Genomic DNA, 26,914 nt, shown 5'->3' with positions numbered 1-26,914 from the left:
GATGGCTGCTCCCGTGGGGATGGATGCTCTTGGCTTGGGATGCTCCCCAGCATGGACCCTTGCAGCAGCTCAGCACCAGCTGGAGGATGCTGGCAGCCAACTCCACCTCCCCATTCTTCACACCCCAGCCCCATCCAGCCATGGGGTGCAGCCCCCCCTCTCCCCCAGGCTGCCCCTTACCCCCATTGAGGCTCTTCTCCTGCAGCAGGGCACGCAGGATCTGACTCTGCAGGGAGCTGAGGTTCCTCAGCCTGCACAGCTCCTCTGTCAGCTCCGTGTAGGCCAGTGCCAGGTTCACCCTGGGACAGGGACAAAGTGTCACCAAGGCTGAGACAGCCCCAGCCTCCTGCCTGGGGCTGGGAGGGGGCTCCCTCTGCCATGGGCTGCAGCCAAAGCTACCCCAAAATCAAGCTTTTAACCCAAAAGGGCAAAGCTGTGGTCGTGCATCACCCAGCAGTGCACCCACAGCCACCCTGTGAACGGGGAGGGGGACACACACACGTGGTGGGTGACATGAGTGTGTGTGTGGGGGGGGTCCCCCCCTTCCCCCATGTTTTTGGAGGCCCTGCCAAAGTCATCAATTCTGCCCCAAACTTGGGTGTCGCTTTTTGGCAGCTCCCTCTCCGCGGTGATGCGAAGGGAGAAGCTGCCTGCGAGGGCCCCGCGGGGCTGGGGACTCAACGCGGAGCGGGGAGGAGATAACTGAGTCGTTGTGACACCCCCGGGGCTCGGGAGACGCCGCTCCTAACAGCAGCAGACAGGGCGACCCCTGCCTGCCTGCCTGCCTGCCCGGCAGCTCCTGGGGTGGGGGGGGAAAAGAGTCGGGGAAGGAGGAAAAGGAAGAGGGGGGAAAAAAAATGAGGAAGAAGGGAAAGGAAAAGAAAAGAAAAGAGGGAGGGAGAAAAGAAAAGGACAAGAAAAAGGGAAAGGGAAAGAAAAGAATAAAAAAGGAAAAGAAAAAAAGGAAAAGAGAAAGAAAAAGGAAAAGGAAAAGATAAAAAGGAAAGGGAAAAGAAAGAGAAAAGGAAAGGGAAAAGAAAGAGAAAAATAAAGAGAAAAAAAGAAATAAGAAGAAAAATAAGAAAAAGTAAAACAAAAAAGAAAGAAAAAAGGAAAAGAAGAAAGAAAAGGAAAAGAAAAAAGAATATAAAAGAAGTAAAAAAAATAAAAGGAAAAGGAAAAGGAAAAAAAGGAGGAAAAAGAAAGGGAAAGGGAAAAAGGAAGACAGAATAAAAAGGCAGAAAGAAAAGGGAAAGGAAAAAGGGAAGGGGAAAGGAAAAGGGGGAAATGAAAACAAAAAAGGTGGAAGGGGAAAGGAGAAATTGATAGAAAGGGAAAAGCAGAAGGGGAAGGAGAAGGGGGAAGGGGAAAAGAGAAAGGGGAAGGGGGAAGGGGGGACAGGGGAAGGGGAAAGAGGAAAGGAGATAGGGAAAGGGGGAAAGGGGAAAGGAGAAAGGGAAAGGGGGAAAGGGGAAAGGGGAAAGGGGAAAGAGGAAGGGGGGAAAGGGGAAGGGGGGAAGGGGGAAGGGAGAATGGAGAAAGGGGAAGGGGGAAGGGGGGAAGGGGGAAGAGGAAGGGGGAAGGGGAAGGGGAAGGGGAAGGGGAAGGGGAAGGGGAAGGGGAAGGGGAAGGGGAAGGGGAAGGGGGAAGGGGGAAAGGGAAGGGAAAGGGGAAAGGGGAAAGGGGAAGGGGAAAGGGGAAGGGGGGAAGGGAAAAGGGGAAGGGGGAAGGGGGAAAGGGAAGGGGAAGGGGAAGGGGAAGGGGAAAGGGAAAGGGAAAGGAAAGGGGAAAGGGGAAAGGGGAAGGGGACGGGGGGAAGGGGAAAGGGGAAGGGGGGAAGGGGAAAGGGGGAAGGGGAAAAGGGGAAGTGGAAAAGGGGAAGGGGGAAGGGGAAAGGGGAAGGGGGAAGGGGGAAGGGGAAAGGGGAAAGGGGAAAGGAGAAGGGGGAAGGGGGAAGGGGAAAGGGGAAGGGGGAAAGGGGAAGGGGGAAAGTGGAAGGGGGAAGGGGGAAGTGGAAAGGGGAAAGGAGAAGGGGGAAGGGGGAAGGGGAAAGGGGAAGGGGAAAAGGGGAAGTGGAAAAGGGGATGGGAAAGGGGGAAGGGGAAGGCCAGGGCCGGTCTGGGCTTTGCACTAAAGGAAGTGACCTGGCGGGGGGGCAGTCTGGGGAGGGCCATCGCGGGACCTCCGTCTCCAGATGGCAGCGAGCGGGCAGCAGCAGCGCCGGGGGTGCCAGCTGGGCTGTGCCCGCCCCGGGCCCCACGCTCTGATCTACTGCGGGGAGACAGGAAACAGCAAAAGCCTCCAACACCTCGGGAAGGAGGAGGGGGGGACCCCCCCCGACACCCCAGCACCTTCCCGGCCCCGTGCCAGGCGAGGCCCCGCTGTGTCACCTTGCATCTGTCCACAGCCTGGCACGGGCTGCCTCCTGCCCGGGGGAGCTGTGATCTGATGCCAACCTGATGCCAGCCCCGGTCTCACAGTACAAGAGGAGGGGTCGGGGGGTGGGGGACACACACATGGGGGTGTGGAAGTCCCTCTGCCACCTCCCAGCAGCCCCTGTGTGCGTGCATGGAGCTGAGCTGGTGAGGAGAGAGGGGTAAGGACCTGCTTAGAGAGGTTACAGACCCTGCTGATGCCCAGGGTGGGGTTGGCACCAGGGAGGGGGTGGCAACGACCTCCCCCGGGTCTCATAGACTCACAGAATGGGTTGGGTTGGAAGGGACCCTTCAAGACCACCCAGTTCCAACCCCCCTGCCACAGGCAGGGACACCTCCACCAGCCCAGGCTGCCCAAAGCTTCATCCAGCCTGGCCTGAAACACCTCCAGGCTTGGAGTCCCCACAGGATTGGGTTTGGGGAGGGGGCAGGTTGGGGGGGGCTGGGGGGGGAGGGGTTGGCCCAAATTCCTACATCCAGGGTGCTCAGTCCCAGCCTCAGCACCCTCGGGGGGTGCCCTGATGGAGTCCCCAGAGCTCCCAGCTGCAGTGTGGGGAGGCCAGGAAGAGCTGCAGGGGCTGGAGGCATCCTCAGAGCAGCTCCCTTGGACCTTCAGGGTCATTGAGTCCAAGCCTGGACCCAGCCCTGCCCCAGGGCACCACCAACCCCTGGCCCTCAGCACCACAGCTCCAGGGCTTGGAGACCCCTCCGGGGCTGGGGACTCCACCACTGCCCCTGGGCAGCCTGGTGCCAACCCTTCCAGGGGAGAAAATGATCCCTAAAGGAGGAGCTCCCAGCGCCGGCACCTCCAGGGCTCCACCCCCGGGGTGCCACCGGTGCGGGGAGAAAGCCTCTGGTGGGGTTTGGTGCAGAGCTGGTGGAGAAGGGGCAGCCCAGGGCCCTGGGCACGGTCCCGGTGCCGCCTGGCGCCCCACAGGCTGGCACAGCTCCGTGCCCGGCCGGCGCCGTGCCGCAGACGTGAGCTGTCAGTGCCCTCTGCAGGCAGCAGCACCGAGCGGGCACCGAGCAGAGCAGGCGGTGCCAGGCTGTGCCAGGCGCCAGGCGGTGGGCACCCCGCTGCCCAGCTCCGCTCCCAGACCCCTGGGGTGCAGCAGGGGCTTGCGGGGTGCAGGATCTCACCTGCCTGCAGCACCCCCAGGGGATGCTGTCCAAAGGAGGGGGGGCGTGGGGTTCTATCACCCCGGGACACCCTGGAGGGGAAGCTCAGCGGTGCCCCAGCTTCCACCCAGGGTCCTGCCAGGGTAGGGACCCCTCCCCTTCTCCCCCCCCACCCCCATGGCAGCCCAGCCCTTGCCCCAGCCTGCCCCTGGCACTTACTGGTCGTCGCCCACCTTCTTCACCCAGGCCATGTCCCGCTCCGACTGCTCCTGGGGACAGCAGGCACCAGGTCAGCACCCAGACCCCTACCCAGCGGGCACGGGGGTGGGGGGGAGGGGGAGGGTCGTCCCGGGCTGCCAGCCCCTGCCCCACACCTGCTCCCGGGTGTCCTGCAGATGCTTCAGCTCCGCCTGCAGCCTCTCACACTCGGCCTTGAGGTGCTCCTCCCGGTGCTGGGCACGCTGTGCCTCCTGCCGTGCTGCCTCCAGCTCAGCCTCCAGCCCCCGGCTCTGCCAGCCCCCAGCACGCTCCAGCACTGCGGGCACGGCTCGGCTCAGCACCCAGCGCCCAGCGCCCAGCGCCCAGCACCCAGCGCTCAGCCTGGCAGGGTCCCGGGTGGGGGGGTGGTGGTTTGGGGGTGGTTCCAAGGGGGTCGGGAGGGGAGCAGCTCACCGTGGGTCAGGCTGGGGTTGGGGTGCAGGGTGAGGAAAGGCACCTCCTGCCCTGGCAGAGGGGGGCCCAGCCCGGGGAAGGTGGCACCGTCGCGCTGCCGCAGCTGCTGCTCCAGGCTCCGGATGCGGCTCAGGTGAGTCTCCACCAGTGCCCGCTGCCAGGGGAGGGAGAGAGAGGGCTGAACCCCCACCGGGCACCCTACCCCCTCCCCTGGGGGGTTCATCCTGTCCCCTCCCAGCAGAACCAGCACTGGGGGGCGCCACAGAGCTGGTGTCCGTCATGGCCAGGCGATGGGATCCATCCTGGCACAGCACGAGGGAGGATGGCATGGCACGGGTGGCGCCCCAGGCCTGGCACAGCATTGAGCCAGGTGGCACAGGGGAAGCTGGGGATGCCCAGGTGACCCCAAACACACGGTGCCAGCACCCAGGGACACATACATGCAGCATGCCAGAGCCAGGAGCACCCCTGAGGCGAGGTGGTGGTGGGGCGAGGGGCAAAGTGGTGCCACCTGCAGCCCCACGACCCCCAACGAGGCCATAGCGGGGGGGAGGGGAGCAGCCATGGATCCCCCAGCTCTCCCAAGTCCCAGAGGTGGCACCTGAGTGGGTGCAGACCCTCCCCCTGTCCCCAGTGCCTGCCAGCAGCCCTCACCATCTCCCCCAGCTCGCTCTCCAGGTCAGCCTTCTCCACGCACAGCTTCTCGTAGGCCTGGATCATCTCCTCCAGCTGCTCCTCACGCTCTTTGCTCTTCTGCAGCTGGGGGGAGGGGGAAGGGAGGGGACCTTGGTGGTCAGCTTGACCCCTTGAGTCCCCCAGCCCCTCCCCAGATCCCTCTCACCTCATGCTGGAACTGGTTGAGCTGCTGCTGCAGCGAAGCCTTCTCGCTCTTGAGCAGCGACGTCTCCTTGGCCCCGTAGAGGGAGAAGATGTGCTCCTCCCCGAACTCCCCGATCAGGGGGTACTGCAGCCAGGGGGCAGGGGGTCAGAGGGCACCCCCAGCCCCACCACAACCCCCTCCCCGTCAGGCACAGAGCCAGCCAGGGCGGAAGAGCCCTTTGAGATCACCCAGCCCAGCCTAGCACCCAGCGGCTGCTGCCCGACCGAGCCCTGGCAGCCAGCGCCTCCCCCTGCTGGTTTTGAGCACCTCCGGGGATGGAGACCTCACCACCTCCCCGGGCAGCACATCCCGGGGGCCAAGCTCTCTTCCTGGGCAGAGTTCCTTCCTCCCCTCCAGCCCAAACCTCCCCTGGCACAGCTTGAGGCTGTGTCCTCTCCTCCTGGCACTGGGTGCCTGGAACCAACCCCCCCTGGCTGCAGCCTCCCTGCAGGGAGTTGGAGAGAGCAAGAAGGTCTCCCCTGAGCCTCCTCTTCTCCAGGCTAAGCAACCCCAGCTCCCTCAGCCTCTCCTCCCGGGCTCTGCTCCAGACCCCTCCCCAGCCTTTTGCCTCAGACCCCTCCCCAGCCTTGTGCCCCAGACCCCTCCCCAGCCTTGTGCCCCAGACCCCTCCCCAGCCTTGTGCCCCAGACCCCTCCCCAGCTTTGCTGCCCTCCTCTGGACAGGTTCCTGCTGAGCCAACCTCCTTCCTCCCCGCGGTCGTGCCCCCGTCCCCCCTCCCCCCCCCCTCACCTTGACCTCGTACACCTTGAGCCTGCGCTTGAGGGTGGAGTTCTCCCTCTCCAGCCCTGTCAGCCGGTTCTTGATGTCGTCGTAGGCGGTGATGAGGGCGAAGTGGGAGGCTGAGCACATCTCCCCCGAGAGGTCTGTGTTGGGACTGTCCAACCAGTCCTCATCCGGCCCCAGGGCCTCCTGAGTCAGGATGCTGATGTCGTCCTCGAACATGGAGTCCATGTCCTGCCTGCAGGGGGGGTGGACGGACAGACAGACAGCTGCTGGTGACCCCCCACGGCGGGGATGATGTTCTTGGCAGTGAGACTGGGAGGGGGTTGCCCAGGGAGGCTGTGGATGTCTCCTCCCTGGAGGGGTTCAAGGCCAGGCTGGATGAGGCAAGCTGGGAGGGCTCCCTGCCCATGGCAGGGTGTGGGGGGGTTGGAACTGGAGGATGTTGAAGGTCTCCTTCCAGCCTGAGCCATTCCATGGATCTGGGGAGTTCCTGCCCGTGGTGGGCAGGCACTGGCACAGGCTGTCCAGGGAGGCTGTGGAGCTGTTCAAGGCCAGGCTGGATGGGACCTTGAGCAGCCTGGGCTGGTGGGAGCTGCCCCTGCCCACGGCAGAGAGGTTGGAACTGGAGGATCTTGAAGGTCTCCTTCCAGCCTGAGCCGTTCCATGGATTCTATGAACCTGGCCAGGAGCAGCCCAAAGCCCCTGGAGCAGCCTGGGCTGGGGGCGGGGGGGGGCTGGGTGCAGGACCTGCCCTGGGCTGGCTCAGCGGGACCCTGGCCATGGATCAGCCTCCCCCTGAGCCCAGCCAGGTCCTGGGGACAGAGATGGGTCTGCAGGAGCTTGGTTTGTGCCTCCACAAAGGCTGGAGGGGGAAGGATGATCCCCGGAGCTGCCAGCAGCAGCAGCTCCAGCCCTGCAGCATGCCCAGGACGGCGGCAGGGGGGGAGGACACCAGCCAGGTGCTGCCCTCTGCCACCCACAGGAGGGGCCAGCAGCACTGGGAGGGGGGGCAAGAGCAGGAGCCAGGGGGGCAGAGCCCATCCCAGGTCGGGAAGGGGGGTGCCAGGGTGACTTTCCCCACGTCCCCCCCGGGAGCAGGCACCAGGAATAGCAGCCCCGTGCCACACGCGAGCTGCTTCCCACGCAGCCTGCGCCGTGCCCTAGATACTGGCACCGCCGCTCACCCCCCCCCCTCCCCGGGCACACCTGCCTCCTGCTCCCCAAACCTGCCCCCACGGGCACCCTGGCACCCCCCTGATCCTGCCCTGCTCAGCACCAGCGCCGCAGGATTGGTCCCCAAAGGGAAGGGTTGGGAGCGGCGCAGGTTCCCCAAGGCTGGTGGCACCAGGAGCTCTGCCACAGGGCCTGGCACAGCCTTGGCTGGGTGAGGTGGCAGTGGCTGGGGTGCTGAGCGCTGGCACGGGCGTGTGGGTGAGCTGGTGCTGGCACCCCCCCCTCCCTGGGTGCCCATGGGCATGCAGGGGCCCATGGGCACTGTACCCACATCCTGGGTGGGCACCCCGCGGGCACCAGCGCTCTGGCACTGTACCCACACCTGAGCTGGAGACACAGAGGGCATGCAGGTGCTCTGGCACCGTCCCTCCCCCATCCTGCTTGGGGACCTCATGGGCATCAGCGCTCTGGCACAGTCTCCCCCATCCCAGCCGGGGACCCGGTGGGCACCGGGGGTGGCATCTGGCCAGGCGCAGCCTCGCTGGCTCTGGGCAGCCAGCCAGGAGCTGCCATGGCACAAATAATTCATGGCACAAAGGCAGGAGAGGGAGAGGAGGGAGGAGATTGCTGCCAGGTGACGTGGTGGGGACAGCCTCCCCCCCCGAGCCTCGCCAGAGCCTGGGCCCAGCCCAGCCCTGCTGGCACCCCCAGCCCCACTCTGCCCCGGGGGGGGTTGGCAAGGGCCCGTGGGCAGTTTTGGGCACACATTTAACAGCCTCCATTGGGATCAGGAGCATGGAATGTGGGCACCCCCCCTCCTCCAGCACTGTGTCCCCTCCTCTGTCCCCAACCTTAAATGAGTGAGGGGCCTCAAATCTTGCCCCCTCCCCCCCCCGCCCCGGGCACTGATGGAGGGGGCACAGCTCTGCTTGGACATCATCATCATCACCAGCATCATCATCATCACCAGCATCACCATCCCCCTGGGGAAACTGAGGCACCCCACTAAGCCCAGCCCAGCCTCCCCAGGCCCCCTCCAAGCAATCCCAGGAGCCATGGGTGCCCCAAACGGTGCCCAGGGCTCTTGGGGGCACCACATGGGTTGGAGCCCACAGTACCAAGCAGGGATGAGACCTTCTCCTTCCTTGGCACACAGAACCTGGCAGCAGCTCTGCACCCAGAGCGCCCCCTCCCCGGCTGGCTTTGTGCCTCAGTTTCCCCATCCGTGCCAGGCTGTGCCACCTGCCTTGTGGTGTGCCCCGGGCGCGGGGCGAGGCGGTGCAGGCTGGGCAGGGCTGCGGCGCGGGCAGAGGCGTCTCAGGCGTCGGCAGGGAGCGGCGGGGGGCAGGAGGAGCTCGGTGGAGGGCAGGAGGAGATCGGCGAGGGGCAGGAGGAGCTCGGTGGAGGGCAGGAGGAACTCGGCCGGGGGCAGGAGGAGCTCGGCGAGGGCCAGGAGGAGCTCGGCGAGGGGCAGGAGGAGCTCGGTCGGGGGCAAGAGGAGATCGGCGAGGGGCAGGAGGAGCTCGGTGGAGGGCAGGAGGAGATCGGCCGGGGGCAGGAGGAGCTCTGCGAAGGAAGCACCACCAGAGGGGCGGAGGGAGGTGGCAGCGCTGGCATCAGGTTCCGAGGGGGCAAGCGAGGAGCTCTCCAGGGCCGCCCTGCGCTGGCCACGCTGCCCGCACGCTGCCAGCGCTCAGCCCTTCCTCCAGGCCTGCACAATGCCTTGGAAAAAAAAACACACAAAAAAGAGGGGAAAATCGATGAAAATGGAGCTGCAGCTTCCCCGGCAGCAGGACACTGCCCGGGGGGGTGGGGGGTAGGGGGACACTGCCCGGGGGGGCAGCAGGGGGGGTGCGGGATGGAGGGACACACAGGTTCGGCTGGCGGGTGGCAGCCCCCGGTGGGGACGGGGATGGGAACAAGCTGTGCCAGGCAGCAGATGCCACCGGGATGCCAGCACCCAGCTGGCATCTGGGGAGAGGCACAGCCCAGTTTGGGGAGGAAGGGGAGGGGTCTGGGCGGATGCGTTTGGTGGGACTTAAGCTTCCCCCCTCCTCCCCTCCCCTCCCCACCCCCCTCTCCAAGCCAGGCACCCCCTGGCCCGAGCCTCAGGGGGCTGCAGCTGGGACAAGCCCTCCCAAGCCCCCTCCTCAGTGCTGGGAGCTCCTTGGGTGCCTTCCCTGCTGCTGGGAGGTCGGCAGGGTGCAGGGAGGGGGGCTGATGGCATCACCGGCGGGGCAACCGGGCTGCCAACCGGGCTGCCAACCGGGCTGCCAACCGCTCAACCGGAGTGCCAAAGGGGCTCAGGTTGACCGTACCCCACCCCCCGACTACCCCTGAGCCAGGGAGCGGGGCCCGGGCAGGCGGCTGAGCCCGGGAGGGGGTGGCAGGTACCGGCGGTGGGGGCTCGGCCTGGCTCCAGTACCTCCGGTAAAACCTCCCCGAGCATCCCTGGGCCGGGCCGGTGTCGCACCGAGCCCGGGGGTCGCCGCGGCTGAGGTTGGGGTTGGAGACGCAGGAGGGGACCGGACGTGGAACCGGGGATGGAGCCGGGATATGAGGGATGAAACTGGGGATGAAGATGAGACGGGATGAAGATGATAACCGGAGATGGAACCGGGGATGAAGATGTGTGACCGGGGATGGGGCTGGGACCGGAGATGGAACCGGAGATGGACCTGCAGGTAGGGGGTGGGGGTGGGGGGCCGGAATGGAACCGGGGATGAAGCAGGCAGGCCCGGGGAGGGTGCGGGCAGCCCGGCTCCCACCCCCCACACACCCCAGCCCCGGTCCAGGCCCCGCACTCACCGGTGATGCAGTAGCTGCGGCGGTACCCACCGAGCTGCGGCTCCTTCCCCGCACCCTTAGGTCCCGTTACCCGGTTCCGGTGTCAGTCCCGGTCCCGAACGCCCCCGCCGCAGCCCCGGCCCCGGCCCCGCCGTTTCTTCCGCTCCGGGAGACACCGAGAAACCACGTGGGCACCGGGCGGCCGCCAACCCCTCCCCCCCGCCACACGCCGGTGCCGCCCCCGGTGCTGCCCCCCTCCTCCCCCACCCCCAAATAAAACCCATCACCCGGGCCACCACAGGTCCCCGGCGCGCTCCCGGGATGGCACCGGACATCTGCCGCCCCCACGCCGCCATTCCCCGGGCTGGGAGAGTCGGGGACGCACCGGACCCCAACCCCCTCCCGCAGCCAGGGGGACCAAGAGCGGTGCTGGACCCCCAAGGCTGATGGTGGTGGTGGTGGTGGTGTGGGGGGGGTTGTCCCTTTCCGGAGAGCCCCGCGGGAGGTGAGGGCAGAGCCGCAAGCGGTGGGGGGCTGGGATGGCTTCATCCCCCTCCCCTCCCCCTCCCCCTCCCCCTCCCGTCCCCTCCCCAGGAAAAAGGAAAAGGAACATTTTATTCCCTGAATTGTTCTCCCGGAGCTGCTTCCATCATGGAATGCTGCTGCTGCGCAGGGATATTAATAGCTGCTCTCCTTTCCCTGGCGCTGCTGCCGCTGCTGCTGCTGCTGGGGGCTCCACCGGCGGAGCACAGAGCCCCTAGGGACCAGCCCCTGCACCCCCCCGCAGCGGCAGGGGCATCGCTGCCAGCCTGGCACCCACACACCTCCCAGCCCGGCCAAGCAGCCCCAGGGTGCTGCCTGGCACCAGCGTCCTCACCAAGGCCTCCTCCAACCCCCCCGCCCCCTGCCCCCCGGATGACCTGGGAGGGAGAGGGGGAAAGGAAGCAAAGATTGTGACTGGGGAGGGTCACATCCTGCATCCCATCTCCCCCCCCATCCCCCCCTCGCACGGCACTGGGCAGTGCTGGTGTCACACTGGGTGAAGATGGCACTTGGCTCGGTGCCCCCCTCCATGACCCCAACGGGAGCAAAGCCTTCAGCTGGGGAGCAGCCATGGGAGACCCCCCCACCCCCACCCCCCCCCTCACCTCCCCCCTTCCCAGCACTGCATCATCACTGGGATGGAGCCTGGGTGGTGACTCAGCCCATGGAGCATCATCACCAGAGCGGGGCTGGACCCCTGCCCACCCCAGGCTGGCATCAGTGGGTACCACTGCTGGGATGCAGGGATGCCAGGTGGTTCCCAGGGCTGGGGCAGAGGCTGAGCACTGCGCTGGGGGGGGTGGGGGGGATGTCCTGAGCTGAGCCCAGGGACGTGAGGCCCAGAGGGGTTTCGGAGGTCGATGCCAGGTGGGCACCAGGCTGCTCGGAGGGGTTGGGAAGCGATGGGCAGCTGCTTCCACTTGAATTTCTGCCAGGGCACAGAACCAGCTCTTAGGTGATCACAGAGCCGGGGTGAGAGGCAGGAGAGGACCGCTGGTGCCAGGGGAGGGCTGGTGGCTGCTGCCTGGCCGTGGCCAGGGCTCTGCTGCAAGCAGGGCCCCAGGAAAGAGGAGAAAAACCCTGGGTGCCAGCTCCGGCTTTGTTCCGAGCCGGGAAATTGCTGCGCCGCTCTTTGAAGTGCAAATGAAGGCTCTTCACGTCAGGCCCGAAGTTAATTCCGACTCCAAGCAAACAGCCCCAGGCGGGAGGCAGGCAGTGGGCAGGGGGACGCAACCCTCTGCCCCCCGCCCAGAGCCCTCCCGAGCGGCTTGCCTGCGGGGCACGGAACTTGGCCGTGCGTTAAGGACGAGATCCGCAGCCCCCCCACCCCGTGGGAGCTCCTGCGGGGTCCGGCTGTGGAGAGGAGGAGGGAGGCAGAGGAAGGCTTTGGAAGCAGGAGGAGAGCACTCGAGCCGGGCAGGTGCCAGGGTTGAGGCTCCTCACGGCACCCCCGCAGCCGAGGCAGCACCCGGGACAGCAGCCCCGGACAGAGCCAGAGCCAGCCTGGATGTCCCAGGGGATGCTCTGCTCCTCCTGACGCTGCAGCTCCGCTCCAGCAGCCGTCCTGAGGGGCTGGAGCCAGGGCACAGGGCACCCCCAGCCTGCTGCAGCAGGGATGGGAGGGGAGCAGGAGGCATCCCCCACTCCGGGGCAGGGATACAGGCAGGGGATGAAGGCAGGGATACAGACAAGGGATGTGGGCAGGGATGCAGGCAGGGATGTGGGTAGGGATACAGGCAAGGAATGTGGGTAGGGATACAGGCAGGGATACAGGCAAGGATGTGGGTAGGGATATAGGCAGGGGGTGAAGGCAGGGATGCAGGCAGAGATACAGGCAGGGATGTGGGCAAGGATACAGGCAGGGATAAAGGCAGGGATGCAGGCAGGGATGCAGGCAGAGATAGAGACAAGGATGCATGCAGTGATGTGGGCAGGGATACAGGCAGTGATGTGGGCAGGGCTGCAGGCAGGACTGTGGGCAGAGCTCCCCACACTCTCCCCATCAGCCTTCTTGACTCCCAGCCACCAGCAGCCACCTCCCTGCCCAGCAGCCTGCTCCCTGCCCAGGGGCTCTGTCAACTTCTCAGCTGCTTCAGTGTCCTGCTCCCCCTCCCCATGTCTCCCTCCCCCCAGCCTCACACAGGCCTCTGCTGCCTGCTCAGGTCAGTCCCTGCTGCCCCCTGTGCCTGGGGGCTGCCTCCTGCTGCCTTTGCAAGCACCTCTCACTCCTCTCTCCCTCTCTCCCCGATTCCCATCTTAGCTCCAGAGCTGAATTATTTAACTCTAATGCGTTTTGGGTAGGCTCAAGGGCTTGGCTAATTAGTGCAGTGCCTGTGGCAGGGAGGGATGAGGGCAGGGAGGGATGAGGGCAGGGGAAAGAGCTGGGGAAGAGCAAGGAGAGAGGAGGGGAAGAGGAAGGGGAGAGAAAGGGGAAGAGCTGGGAAAGAGAAAGGGGAAGAGGAAGGGAAGAGGAAGGGAAGAGGAAGGGAAGAGGAAGGGAAGAGCTGAGAAAGAGAAAGGGGAAGAGGAAGTGGAGAAGGGAAAGAGAAAGGGGAAGAGCTGGGGAAGAGGAAGGAGCTGAACTTGTCTCCCACCCATGTGAGACATCCCTGGGGGGGGCTGGAGGCAGCTCTGGGCAGGCTGGAACCATCCCTGGGTGGACTAAAGGCATCTCTGGGCAGGCTGGAGGCATCCCTGGGCAGGCTGGAGGCATCCTCAGGGATATCTGAGCACCCTCCCTGAGGTGCTCACCCCTGTGCCAAGGCTGCAGCAACACTCCCAGCCTGGGGCTGGCTCCCCACGGTGCCCTGTGTGTGAGGGCTGAGACCCAGCAGCCAGGACCAGCAGAGCACACTCTGGGCTCCCCCAGATCCACATCTCCGAGGCTGGAGAGACTTTGGCAAGGCTCAGAGGCAGCAGCGTGCCTGGATGGAGGAGCCCACGGTGCTAAGTGGTAGCAGAGAGCTGTGGGGGTGAGACCAGAGAGTGTTAGGGGTTGGAAAGGACCTCTGGAGATCCTCTTTGTGTCCCCCAGTTTGTGTCCAGGCCACATCTCTCTGGGGGGCTCCCGCTCAGCCTGGCAGGAGCCAAGTGAAAGGCTTTGAGTCCTCACACAACCCCGACCCTGACCCGGCCAGGGGAGCAACAAGTGGAGGAGGATCCAGGGGGATTAGAAGCTTTGGAAAGCTGCATCCTGTGACTGGGAGAGCACAAAGCCCTGTAAGTCGCCGTGCTGGAGCCTGTCCCTGATCAGCACAGCCCTTCCCTAATCGCCCTGATCCTGGCTCAGCACCCACGCAGCACATCCAGCTCCGGGCAGCGGGCAGGGCTGGCCGTGGCCCAGCTGGGCTCTTGCTCATGGCAGGAACCGCCCCCGAGGGGAGGTGAGCCGTGCCAGGGCAGTGCCCCACGCTTCACAAGGGGGTGTTCCACTGCCTGCAGGGCTCCAGGAGAGCTGGGGAGGGACTTGGGATGAGGGCTGGGAGGGACAGGATGAGGAACAGTGGCTTGGAGCTGGGAGAGGAGAGACTGAGATTGGAGATGAAGAAGTTCTTTGCAGTGAGGGTAAGGAGAGCCTGGCACAGGTTGCCCAGGGGAGGTTGTGGCTGTCCCCTCCCTGGAGGTGCTCAGGACCAGGCTGGATGAGGCCTTGGAGCAACCTGGGCTGGTGGGAGGTGTCCCTGCCCATGGAACTGGGTGGTCTTGAAGCTCCCTTCCAACCCTTTCAGTGACTCCAGGAAGGAATCCACAACCCCTGGGGACTCCTCAGCACACCAACCACAGAGAACATTCAGCTTGCCAAAGACCCTCAGGATCCCCCCCCAGGCCCAACCCAGAACCCTCCTCCACAAAGTTCACCCTGAAAACTACATCCCCCCCCCTCCCCAAGCACCACATCCAAACCACCCTGTAAGAACACCTCCAGGCTTGGTGACTCCAGCACCTCCTGCTCACCTCAAGTCAGGAAACCTCTAAAGATGGTTGGAAAACAGCTGTGGCATCATGGAATTGCCAGGATTGGAAGGGTCCTCAAGGCTCAGCCAGTTCCAACCCTCCCCTGCCATGGCCAGGGATGCCTCACACCACAGCAGCTTGCTCCGAGCCACCTCCAGGCTTGGTGACTTTACCACCTCCTGCTCACCTCAAGCCAGGAAACCACTGAAGGTGGTTGGAAAACAGCTGTGGGATCATGGAATTGTCAAGAGTGGAAGGGTCCTCAAGGCTCAGCCAGTTCCAACCCCCCCTGCCATGGCCAGGGACACCTCACACCACAGCAGCTTGCTCCGAGCCTGGTGGATGAGGCTTCTACCACCTCCTGCTCACCTCAAGTCAGGAAACCACTGAAGGTGGTTGGAAAACAGCTGTGGGATCATAGAATTGCCAGGATTGGAAGGGTCCTCAAGGCTCAGCCAGTTCCAACCCTCCCCTGCCATGGCCAGGGACGCTGCACACCACAGCAGCTTGCTCCGAGCCTGGTGGATGAGGCTTCCACCTCCTCCCTGGGCGACCCGTGCCGGGGTCTCGGGGGGATGAGGAGGGGGGCATGGCCTGGCTCCCCTCGGGTGCCAGGGTGCCAGCAGGTGGCTGGTGCCACGCTGCTGTCACCTCCAGCTCCCCCCAAAGAGGAAATGGTTGCTCTGTCACTCACTGAGCGACACCCACACAGTCTCCGGCGCCACCGCGGCGGGGGCCGGGCGCTGGCAGGGAGACGCCGCGGCAGGAGCTGGGAGGATGAAGCAGCAGAAAACACTAAACCAAACCAACGCCCCCCAACCCCCCCCCCCAAAAAAAAACAGCTCAAAAAAAACCCCCAAACATAAAATAGAAGGAAAACAACAACAACAAAAAGAGAGGGAGGTGGCTGGAGGCAGGAGGGAAAGGATTCAAATCTGTAGGGAGTTGGAAGCCTCTCCAAGCTGAGAGGGGAGGGGGTGGTGGAGGTGGGAGGGGGGCAGGAAGGCTTTGGTAGAGGAAGGCAGAGGAGCTGTGGGGAGTTGGATCCTGCCCTAGACACCTCCCACCCCACCCCCCCGAGGAAATGGGCAGGAGTCAGTTAGTGAAGGGGTTTGGGTAGGAGCTAAAAGGCCAGGGGTGCATTAAAGGGAGTTTGCAGAGATGAAAGCTCACCTCCCCCTGCCCCCCCCCAGCACAAACCTGTGCCCTCCAGCATGCCAGAGTCACGGAGTCCAGCATGGGCTGGGCGGGAAGGGAAGCTCTGGAGCTCACCCAGTCCCCACCCAGCCCCAGCAGGGCACCCACAGCACAATGCTCAGCAGCACAGTGCCCGGGGTGGGTTGGGAGCTCTGCACAACCTCTCTGGGCAGCCTGCTCCAGGCCTCCAGCAGCCTCACACCAAACAACTTTCTCCTCCTGCTCACATGGAGCCTCCTGGGCTCCACTTTGTGCCTCTTGCCCTGTCCCTGGGCACCACTGAGCAGGGTCTGGCCCCAGGCTCCACTCTGTGCCCCTTGCCCTGTCCCTGGGCACCACTCAGCAGGGTCTGGCCCCAGCCCCTTGCCCCCCAGGCTCCACTCTGTGCCCCTTGCCCTGTCCCTGAGCAGAGTCTGGCCCCAGCCTCTTGCCCCCCCACTTTTAGCTCTCGCTGAGCATTGCTCAGCTCCCCTCTGGGGCTGCTCTGCTCCAGGCTCTCAGCCTTTGCTCCTCCCAGCGCTGCTCCCTGCCCTTCATCATCCTCACAGCCTCTGCTGGACTCTCTCCAGCACATCTCTTGTCTCTCTTGAAGTGGGGGAGCCCCAAACTGGACCCATTCCAGCTGTGCTCTCACCAGGGCAGAGCTGGGGGTGGGGGAGAGAAGAACCTCCCTAACCCTTCCGGCCCCACTCCTGCTGCACCCCTGCCCAACAACCTATCCCCCACCGCTCCCCAGACCTCTGCTAGCCAGCAGGACCCTTCCCCAGCCCCGGGCTGCGACCTTCCCGGCCCCAACCTCCCCTCCAAGAACGAGGCCAGAGACGGAGGCTTTGTTTCCACTACTGTCTCAGTGTACTTTATTCTCCTGCTGCCTACAGCTGAACAGCCACACAGGACAGAACCAGGCAGCACCCAGGAGTGCTCAGACTGCTTCCCCTCCACGCCCCCTCCCCAGCTTCAGGAATGGCTTTGCTTTGCTTAGGATTTTTCCTCAGTTTGCCTTTTTTTTTGTGTGGTTTTTATTTTTTAACCATTTTAAAAATATTTTTTTTTTCCTTTTTTTCTTTAAATTTTTCCTTTTTTTTTCTCCTCTTTTGTTTTTTTTGTTTCCTTTTTCCCCTCACATTTTCCCTTTTTTCCTCATTTATCCTTTTTTTTTTTCTTTTCCTTTTTTTTCTCCATTTCCTTTTTATCCTTGTTCCTTTTCCCCCCTTTTTCTTTTCCCTTTCCCTCCTCTTCCTCTTTTTCTTCCTTTCCTTTTTCCTCCTTTCCCTCCTCTTCCTCTTTTTCCTTTTCCCTCCTCTTCCTCTTTTTCTTCCTTTTTCCTCCTTTTCCCTCATTTTTTTCTTCCTTTTTCCTCCTTTTCCATCCTCTTCCCTCATTTTTTTCTTCCTTTTTCCTCCTTTTCCCTCCTCTTCCTCTTTCTCTTCCTTTTCCTTTATCCCCCTTTTCCCTCCTTCTCCCCCTTTTCCCTCCTTCTCCCTCCTTTTCCCTCCTCCCTCCTTCTCCTTCCTTTTCCTTTTTCTTCCTTTTCCTTTTTCTTCCTTTCCTCCTTTCCCTTTTCCCTCCTTTCCCTCTTTTTCTTCCTTGCCTCCTTTCCCTTTTCCCTCCTTTCCCTCTTTTTCTTCCTTGCCTCCTTTCCCTTTTCCCTCCTTTCCCTCTTTTTCTTCCTTGCCTCCTTTCCCTTTTCCCTCCTTTCCCTCTTTTTCTTCCTTGCCTCCTTTCCCTTTTCCCTCCTTTCCCTCTTTTTCTTCCTTTCCCTCCTTTCCCTTTTCCCTCCTTTCCCTCTTTTTCTTCCTTTCCTCCTTTCCCTTTTCCCTCCTTTCCCTCTTTTTCTTCCTTTCCTCCTTTCCCTTTTCCCTCCTTTCCCTCTTTTTCTTCCTTTCCTCCTTTCCCTTTTCCCTCCTTTCCCTTTTTCTTCCTTTCCTCCTTTCCCTTTTCCCTCCTTTCCCTTTTTCTTCCTTTCCTCCTTTCCCTTTTCCCTCCTTTCCCTCTTTTTCTTCCTTTCCCTCCTTTCCCTTTTCCCTCCTTTCCCTTTTCCCTCCTTTCCCTTTTCCCTCCTTTCCCTCTTTTTCTTCCTTTTCCTTTTTCCTTTTCCCTCCTTTCCCTTTTCCTTCCTTTTCCTCCTTTCCCTTTTCCCTCCTTTCCCTCCTTTTCCTCCTTTCCCTTTTCCCTCTTTTTCTTCCTTTTCCTCCTTTCCCTTTTCCCTCCTTTCCCTTTTTCTTCCTTTTCCTCCTTTTCCCTCCTTTCCCTCTTTTTCTTCCTTTTCCTCTTTTCACTTTTCCCTCCTTTTCCTTTTTCCCTTTGCCTTTTTTCTTCCTTTTCCTTTTTCCTCTTTTGCCTCTTTTCAGTTTTTTTTCTCATTTTCTATTTTTCCTCCTTTTTCTTTTTCTTTTCCCTTTTTCCTCTTTTCCTTTTTCCCCTCCCTTTTTTCCTCATCATTTTGGAATTTTTAATTCTGTTTTTTTTTCCCTTTTTTTCCCCCTCAGCAATTTAGAACTTTTCACTCATTTTTTTTTTATTATTATTACTATTTTTCCTTTTTTTTTTTTTTTCCTTTTTATTTTATTTTATTTTTTCCTAGGAAATTCCCCTCCCCCCCCAACAAAAACTTCCAGGAACAAAAACTAAACAGAGAGGCAAAACTAAAGAAAAAAAGGCAATTCTTAGAAACATGACCTGGGGGGGCGGGGGGGGAGTTAATCCTTTTTCTTTCCCCTTTCCTCCCTGCCCCCTCCCCTAAACCTCTCTTTTTCTCCCCCCAGTTAAAAGCTCTGGAGCTGGGGTTTTTTTTCTCCCCCCCACCTCCAGTCCTCAGAGCTCCTTTGTGGTTTTTATTCCTCCTTTCCAACCCTGGGGGTTGTGGTTTTTAAAAGTTTCTTTCCTTCTTGTTTTCTTTCTGTTTCTTTATTGTCTCTTTTTGTAGCCTGGTTCACGACTGCAATCTGAACCCAGCACTGAAAGGCACATAGCTGATACCCTGTACAAGAGCTAAGGGTGGGGGATGCTGCAGTGCAGATGGGCAACTGAAAACAAACCAACCAACAGCACACACACACACATACACACACAAAAAAAAGGGGGTTCCAGCCCTGAAAATGGGAACCCAAAGGATCAGAGTGGGTTGAAAACAAAGCAAACCAATCAACGAAAGAAAACCAAACAAAAGTAACCCAAAGAAACCCAACAGAGAGCCCAAAAGCACAAACGAACCCAAACCAACCAAAAAATACCCCAAACCACCAAACCCAAACCCCCAAAACCAAACCAAAAAGGCCCAAACCACCAAAACCCCCAAATCAAACCCAAACCCCAAAACTAAACCAAACCCCCAACCCAAATCCCCCAAAACCAAAGAGAATACTCAAAACCCAACCCCAACCCAAACTCAAGCCCCAAACCCAAACCCCAAACTCAAGCCCCAAACCCAATCCCAACCCAAACTCAAGCCCCAAACCCAATCCCAACCCAAACTCAAGCCCCAAACCTAATCCCCAAACTCCAACTCAAGCCCCAAACCTGATCCCCAAACTCCAACTCAAGCCCCAAACCTAATCCCCAAACTCCAACTCAAACCCCAAACCCAATCCCAACCCAAACTCAAGCCCCAAACCCAAACCCCAAACTCAAGCCCCCAACTCCAACTCAAGCCCCAAACCTAATCCCCAAACTCCAACTCAAGCCCCAAACCCAAGCCCAATCCCCAAACTCAAACTCAAGCTCCAAACCCCAAACCCAACCCAAACTCAAGCCCCAAACCCAATCCAAACTCAAGCCCAAACCCAACCCAAGCCCAATCCCCAAACTCAAACCCCAAACCCAAACCCAATCCCCAAACTCAAACTCAAGCTCCAAACCCCAAACCCAATCCAAACTCAAACCCAACCCAAGCCCAATCCCCAAACTCAAACTCAAGCCCCAAACCCCAAACTCAAACTCCAAACCCCAAACCCAACCCAAACTCAATCCCCAAACCCAACCCAAACTCAAGCCCCAACCTCCACACCCAACCTCAAACCCCAAACCCAATCTCCAAACCCAGCCCAACCTCAACCCCTAAACCCAAGAACAACAAAAACCCAACCCCAACCCCCCCCAAACTAGTAGAAAAAAAGGAAATGAAGTGTGGGGAACCCAAAACTCCCCCAACCAAAGCAGAACTGCCCCAACCCTGGCTGAGGTTTTCTCCACTCTCTCCCTCCCCCCAGCCACAGAAACGCCCAGGGGCCACCAGGTGAGGGTTGGCAGGTGGAGGTGGGGGAGAGGAGGGAGTGTGGTGGGGGGGGAGGGACTCCTCCAAAGCAGCTGAATCCATGAGGAGAAAAAAAAATTGCAATGAAACAACCTCCCCCCAACAAAAAAAAAAACCCAGAAAGAAAGAAAGAAAGAACCAAACCAAACCATGAAAGAACAACGACACAAAAATCTCCAAGCCCTGCACCTCCTCTGGGTTTATTTCTTGGCTTATTTATTGCTGGGTCACTCCTGGAGAAATAGAGAGAGAGAGAGAGAGGGAGAGGGAGAAAAGGGGAGGGGGGAACAAAAAAAAAGCAACCTTCTGATCCTTCATCACTGAGCAATGGGGAAGGGGGAGGAGAAGGAGGAGGAGGAGGAGGAGGAGGAGGAGGGAAGAGAGCAGATTCCAGTTGCCCATCAGCCTCGAAGGGAACCCCCACCATGATTAAGCTGACCTCAGGCAATCCCTGGGGGAGGTTTTCTTTTCTTTGGGGGGGGGGAATTGGTCTGAAGCAAGAATACAAAAAGGGGCAAAGGAGTGGGGGAAAGGTTTGACACCATTTTATTCAACTGCAGTGGAAAAATAGAACCTTTTACAAGTGCCTCCTCGTGGCAAGCTCCCAAGTCAGGCATAATATATATCTCATATAAATTTCTCTCTCTTTTTTTGTGTGTCTCTCTTTCCCCCCCCTCCCTCCCTCCCTCCCTCCCCTCCTCCCCCCCCCCCCTTTTCAATCCTCTCTTTTTTTTTTGTTGGTTGGATGTGCAGCAAGAGATCCTCCTCCTCCTTCCCCCCCTCTCCTCCCCCCCAACCCCTTAAAAACTAAACCCCAAAGCAAAAAAAGGTTCAACCACGAAACCGCAGCAGCCCCAAACCCCCCTGAGGGCTGGGGCCGGGTTCCGAAGGCAGCTTCTGGTTGCCCCTTTCACTCCTTTGGGGGTTTGGGGGTGGGGGGTTGCTTTGCTCTTCATTTTGATCAGAATTGGGGGGGCTCTGCTGTGTGACTTTTTAACCTCTTTGGCACAATTTGGGTGTCGGGGTTGGGGGTGGGGGGGAGGGAGGGCTGCTGCAGTGCCCCGGGAGAGAGCTTCCTCCCCTTCGCCCTCCCTCCGCTGCCGGCTTCAGCGCCGGCTTGGTGGGAGCTCTGTGTTTTGTTTGGGGGGGGGTTAGTTTTGGAGTTCTTCTGTTCTCCTGTGTTATTTTCACCCCCTTCCCTCCTCCTCCTCCTCCTCCTCCTCTCCCCCACCTTTCTACATTCACAGTTGAGCAATGAAGGAAGGACCAAAGGCGCTTGGATGGGTGAAAGGAGGCTGGGAAGCGGCGCTCGGGGCCGGGAGGGCTCTGAACCTTCCATCAGTGTTTCCCCTACAACCAAAAAAAGCCCTAAAAAAAGAGAGACTTGGAGTTTCTTCTGCTTTTTACTTCTTTTTCTTGTTTTTTTTTTTTCCCCATTTTTTTCCCCCCCCCTTTATTTTTCCCCCCCCTCCCCCTCCCCCTCCCCCCTCCCTCCCCCTCTTTTCAGGTCACCTTAATTCAGCCAATTCCACCTCTCCGCGGCTGCCATCAGTAGGACTCAACTTGGGGCAGGGGATGAAATGCAACAGCTAAACCCTTGGGGTTTTGGGGGGGGGGTGGGGGGGGAGGGAGGGGAAGGGATGGGAAATAGGAAGGACCAAAAAAAAAAAAAAAACCAAAACAAACCCCAAAAGAATCCAAAACAGAAAAAAAAACAACAACCAAAGCAAAAAAGGGGAAAGGAAACTGCAATGACTCGAAGCTGAGAATGTGGACACTGCCTCATTCACACACACTCACTCCCCCAGGCTGAAGAAGCTTTCACCTCCCCTCTCTCTCTCTCTCTGTCTCTCTCTGCCTTTTGCCTTTCCTCCTGGGCACTGCCAGCGTGGGGACAGCGGCAGTGGGGTTGGAAGAACCTTCCCAAGCTTTTCCATCTCCTTCCAACCACCCTGAAAATGCAAGCCCGGGATTCAAGGCCCTCAAAACAGGCAGGAGGGTGGTTGGAGAAACCCTTCCAAGCTTTCCACCTCTTTCCAATCACCCTGAAAACATAAGCCCAGGTTTTAAGACCCTCAAAAACAGCAAGAGGGTGGTTGGAGAAACCCTTCCAAGCTTTTCCATCTCCTTCCAACCATCACCCATCAAAAAGGCAACAGCAACAGGGTGGTTGGAGAAACCCTTCCAAGCTTTCCATCTCCATCCAACCACCCTGAAAATGTAAGCCTAGGCTTTAAGACCCTCAACACAGGCAGAAGGGTGACTGGAAGAACCTTTCCAAGCTTTTCCATCTCCATCCAACCACCCTGAAAATGTAAGCCCAGGCTTTAAGACCCTCAAAACCAACAACAGGGTGGTTGGAAGAACCTTTCCAAGCTTTTCCATCTCCTTCCAACCACCCTGAAAATGTAAGCCCAGGTTTTAAGACCCTCAAAAACAGCAACAGGGTGGTTGGAGAAATCCTTCCAAGCTTTCCATCTCCATCCAACCACCCTGAAGATGCAAGCCCAGGATTCAAAGCCCTCAAAATAGGCAGCAGGGTGGTTGGAGAAACCCTTCCAAGCTTTTCCATCTCCTTCCAACCATCACCCATCAAAAAGGCAACAGCAGGAGGGTGGTTGGAGAAACCTTCCCAAGCTTTCCATCTCCATCCAACCACCCTGAAAATGTAAGCCTAGGCTTTAAGACCCTCAAAACCAACAACAGGGTGGTTGGAAGAACCTTTCCAAGCTTTTCCATCTCCTTCCAACCACCCTGAAAATGTAAGCCTAGGCTTTAAGACCCTCAACACAGGCAGAAGGGTGGCTGGAAGAACCTTTCCAAGCTTTTCCACCTCCATCCAACCATCACCCATCAAAAAGGCAACAGCAAGAGGGTGGTTGGAGAAACCTTTCCAAGCTTTTCCTTCTCCATCCAACCACCCTGAAAACATAATCCCAGGCTTTAAGACCCTCAAAACCAGCAACAGGGTGGTTGGAGAAACCCTTCCAAGCTTTCCATCTCCTTCCAACCACCCTGAAAATGTAAGCCCAGGCTTTAAGACCCTCAAAAACAGCAACAGGGTGGCTGGAGAAACCCTTCCAAGCTTTTCCATCTCCATCCAACCACCCTGAAAATGTAAGCCCAGGATTCAAGGCCCTCAAAACAGGCAGAAGAGTGGCTGGAAGAACCTTTCCAAGCTTTTCATCTCCATCCAACCATCACCACCCTAAAAATGCAAGCCCAGGATTCAAGGCCCTCAAAACAGGCAGGAGGGTGGTTGGAGAAACCCTTCCAAGCTTTCCATCTCCATCCAACCACCCTGAAAACATAATCCCAGGCTTTAAGACCCTCAAAACAGACAGAAGGGTGGCTGGAAGAACCTTTCCAAGCTTTTCCATCTCCATCCAACCACCACCCATCAAAAAGGCAACAGCAAGAGGGTGGTTGGAGAAACCTTTCCAAGCTTTTCATCTCCATCCAACCATCACCACCCTAAAAATGCAATCCCAGGCTTCAAGCCCCCTCAAAACAGGCAGAAGGGTGGTTGGAAGAACCTGCCCCAAGCTTTTCCATCTCCATCCAACCACCCTGAAAAATGCAATCCCAGGCTTCAAGCCCCCTCAAAACAGGCAGAAGGGTGGTTGGAGGAACCCTTCCAAGCTTTTCCTTCTCCATCCAACCACCCTGAAACCATAATCCCAGGCTTCAAAGCCCCTCGAAAAGACCGACAGCAAGAAGAAAACCATCATCATCATCATCAAACCAAAATCCAACCAAACAACATGAACAAAACAACACCCAAAAAACCAAAATCATCTATGAAGCACCACAGTTGAGCTCAAGTTTGTTTCTCCTCTCCTCTCCAACTGGTTGGTTGAATCCCTCTCCCTTGTGCTGGGCCAAAGGCTGGAGAAGCCAAGGCTGGAGAAGCCAAGTCCTTGCTGGTTCGCTCTTCTCCTCCTCCTCTCCTCTTCCTCTCCCAAAGTTAGACCTTCCTCCAGGTGGGGTTTTGGGTTTGCTTAGCTTCTCAGGTGCCCAAGCTTGGCTGCCAGCTGCTGCTGCTGCTGTGGTGGGGTTTGCAGTGTGGTGGTGTTCAAGCCTCACTCACTCATCCTCTCACTCCCAAGCGCTCAGCGTCCGTGCACACTCCTCACTTCCCGGTTGGGGTTCAAAAGATTGGAGATTTTGTGTGGGTTTTTGTTTCTATTTTCCCAGTGGGGTCTCTCTCTCTCTCTCTCTCTCTCTCTCTCTCAGGTGGTATCCCAATGGTAAGAGATCTGCCAAAGGAAGCAACAGAGAGTGGTGGTGCAGGTGGGGAGAGGGCTCCGAAGCGCGGAGCGGCGGAAGGGAGCTTGGAGGGCCAGGCAGTTCCAACCTCCCACCGACCCAAGGGGGGGTCAGGGCCTCAGCCAGCCTGGGCCTGAGCTCCACAACCTCCCTGGGCAACCTCTTCCAGTGTCTCCTCACCCCCTTATTAGAGTCTCCCCACCCTCACTGGAATCTCCCCACCCCCTCACTGGAGTCCCCCCACTCCCCTCACTCTCCATCAGGGGTCTGGAGCACAGCCCTGGGAGGAGAGGCTGAGGGAGCTGGGGTTGCTTAGCCTGGAGAGGAGGAGGCTCAGGGGAGACCTTCTTGGGGAGCCCTGATCTAGTGTGGGCTGTCCCTGCCCATGGCAGGGGGGTTGGAACTAGGTGATCCTTGTGGTCCCTTCCAAGCCTGACTGATTCTATGCTTCTTGCTCTCTGCAACTCCCTGCAGGGAGGTTGGAGCCAGGTGGGGCTTGGGCTCTTCTCCCAGGCACCCAGCACCAGAACAAGAGGACACAGTCTCAAGCTGTGCCAGGGGAGGTTTAGGCTGGAGGGGAGGAAGAAGTTCTTCCCAGCAAGAGAGATTTGCCCTTGGGATGTGCTGCCCAGGGAGGTGGTGGAGTCCCCATCCCTGGAGGTGTTTAGGAAGAGCCTGGCTGAGGCCCTTGGTGCCATGGTTTAGCTGATCAGATGGTGCTGGGTGCTAGGTTGGATTGGGTGATCTCAAAGGTCTCTTCCAACCTGGTTAGTTCTAATCTCCACTCTCAGTCTCTCCTCTCCCAGCTCAAAGCCATTGTCCTCATCCTGTCCCTCCCAGCCCTTGTCCAAAGTCCCTCCCCAGCTCTCCTGGAGCTCCTTTCAGGTACTGGAGGCTGCTCTGAGGTCTCCCTGGAGCCTCCTCTCCTCCAGGCTGAGCAGCCCCAACTCTCCCCCAGCCTGAAGGTACTCTGCAGGCTGCTCAGAGCCCCAAGCCCCTCTCCCCCTTACCAAGCTTGGTTCTTCAGCTTCCTCAGCTCTTTCGTGGCCCAGGTCGCCAGGGTCTTGGTTTTGTTCGTCTTGGACCTCCTGCCCTCGGTGAGCAGCTCGTGGATCATGGGCCTGGCCTCCACCAGCTTCAGCACGTCCTTGCCAAAGGCTGTGCACAGATCCCTGCGGGAGAGGAGAGGGAGAGGCTTGGGGGAGGCTGAGCGGTGCAGAGGGCTGTGCTGGATCCCAGTCACAGAGCCCAGCTGGCTGGGAGAGGCCTCAGAGGTCACCGGGAGCGAGCTGGCACCCAGCACTGAACTCCCAGAGCCACCCCTGAGCCTTCCCTGGGCACCTCCCTGGGCTGCACCTCCCTGTGCTGCACCTCCCCTGGGCACCTCCCTGGGCTGCACCTCCCTGTGCTGCTCCTCCCCTGGGCACCTCCCTGTGCTGCACCTCCCCTGGGCACCTCCCTGGGCTGCACCTCCCTGTGCTGCACCTCCCCTGGGCACCTCCCTGGGCTGCACCTCCCCTGGGCACCTCCCTGTGCTGCACCTTCCCTGGGCACCTCCCTGGGCTGCGCCTCCCCTGGGCACCTCCCTGTGCTGCACCTCCCCTGGGCACCTCCCTGTGCTGCACCTCCCCTGGGCACCTCCCTGCGCTGTGCCTCCCCTGGGCACCTCCCTGGGCTGCGCCTCCCCTGGGCGCCTCCCTGTGGCCAATTGCTCTTGCTGGGAAGAACTTTCTTGTGCCTCCCTCCCTTGCCTCCCTCTCCCTTCCTTTCACACTCCTCCCTCTCCCTCACACCTCTCTCCCTCTCACACACCTCCTTCCCTCCTCCTCCCTCCCACACCTCCCTCCTTCTCATATGCCTGCCTCCCTCCTTCTCCTGCCTCCTCTCCCTTTCTCCTGCCTCCTCTCCCTCTCATCCCTTCCCCTCCTTCTCCCTCCCTCCATCCCTCTCCCTTCCTTGCACGCCTCCTTCCCACACACCCCTCCCTCCCCCCTCCCTCCCCCCTCCCTCTCACATGCCTTCCTCCTTCCCTCTCACCTCTCTTGCCTCCCCATCCCTCCCCCTTGCCTCCCCCTCCTTCCCTCTTACCTCCTTCTCCCTCCCTCTCTTGCCTCCCCCTCCCTCCCCTCTCCCCCCTCAGGCATGCCTCCCTCATCCCCCTCTCCCTCCCTCCCTCCCTGTCAAGCTGCAGGGCTGGAGAGCAGCTCCAGAGCCAACACAAAGGTGTGAGGAGGAAGCACAGCCTGTGCCAGCTGCTGCCTGGAGCCTCTCTGGCCTCAGCTTCCTGGCCAAGGGGGCACAGAGGGCCATGGACCTGCCAAGGCCTTGCTGCCTAGGGAGCTCCACAGCATCCCCCCACACTTGCTGGGTGAAGGGGGCACTGACTTCAGCAGCAGGAGAGCTGAGGGCTCCCTGAAGCTGTGACTAAATCTCCTGTCCCCAAGATGGATGTCCCCAAGCCACAGCCCCTGTGTGCCCCAGGGGCCTGAGGTCAAGGTGATGGTTTTAAAGCCCAGGATGAAAGGCTCCTGGAGCAGGCAGTGTAAGGCAGATCCAACCTGCACTTCCAGCTGCTGGCTCTAGAACAGAATCAACCAGGTTGGAAGAGACCTCAGAGCTCATCCAGTCCAACCTCCCACCCAGCACCATCTGAGCAGCCAAACCATGGCACCAAGGGCCTCAGCCAGGCTCTTCCTAAACACCTCCAGGGATGGGGACTCCACCACCTCCCTGGGTAGCACATCCCAAGGGCAAATCTCTCTTGCTGGGCAGAATTTCTTCCTCATCTCCAGCCTAAACCTCCCCTGGCACAGCTTGAGACTGTGTCCTCTTGTTCTGGTGCCTGGGAGAAGAGCTCAACCCCCACCTGGCTCCAACCTCCCTGCAGGG

The 26,914-nt window shown here is 59.8% G+C and overlaps 2 protein-coding genes across 2 annotated transcripts in view; both read right to left on the bottom strand.

Moving 5' to 3' along the window:
• Positions 1-180: 180 nt before the first annotated feature.
• LOC137460652 (TANK-binding kinase 1-binding protein 1-like) lies at positions 181-9,911 on the bottom strand (the record flags this gene model as incomplete). The annotated part of the gene is made up of 9 exons (XM_068170856.1): positions 9,832-9,911; positions 8,266-8,745; positions 5,857-6,081; positions 5,068-5,190; positions 4,881-4,985; positions 4,227-4,380; positions 3,929-4,089; positions 3,774-3,823; positions 181-299 (listed from the first exon to the last, which is right to left on the bottom strand). Coding segments are annotated over exons 3-9 (934 nt in total), but the record flags the coding sequence as incomplete, so codon positions are not given.
• An 11,490-nt stretch (positions 9,912-21,401) lies between these two features.
• The window catches only part of LOC137460651 (importin subunit beta-1-like), a 29,558-nt gene continuing 24,045 nt past the window's right edge, over positions 21,402-26,914 (bottom strand). Inside the window, 2 exon segments of the mRNA XM_068170855.1 lie at positions 21,402-24,015; positions 25,036-25,197. Of these exon segments, the coding sequence (XP_068026956.1) occupies position 24,015; positions 25,036-25,197 (163 nt within the window). The 3' untranslated portion in view covers positions 21,402-24,014.

This window comes from Melanerpes formicivorus, unplaced genomic scaffold (assembly GCF_026170545.1).
Source record: "Melanerpes formicivorus ecotype bairdi unplaced genomic scaffold, bMelFor1.0.p_v2 SCAF_685, whole genome shotgun sequence".
Classification (NCBI taxonomy): Eukaryota; Metazoa; Chordata; class Aves; order Piciformes; family Picidae; genus Melanerpes; species Melanerpes formicivorus.
Note: the sequence above shows the minus strand (reverse complement) of the source record. Positions and strands in the feature narration are given on the sequence as shown.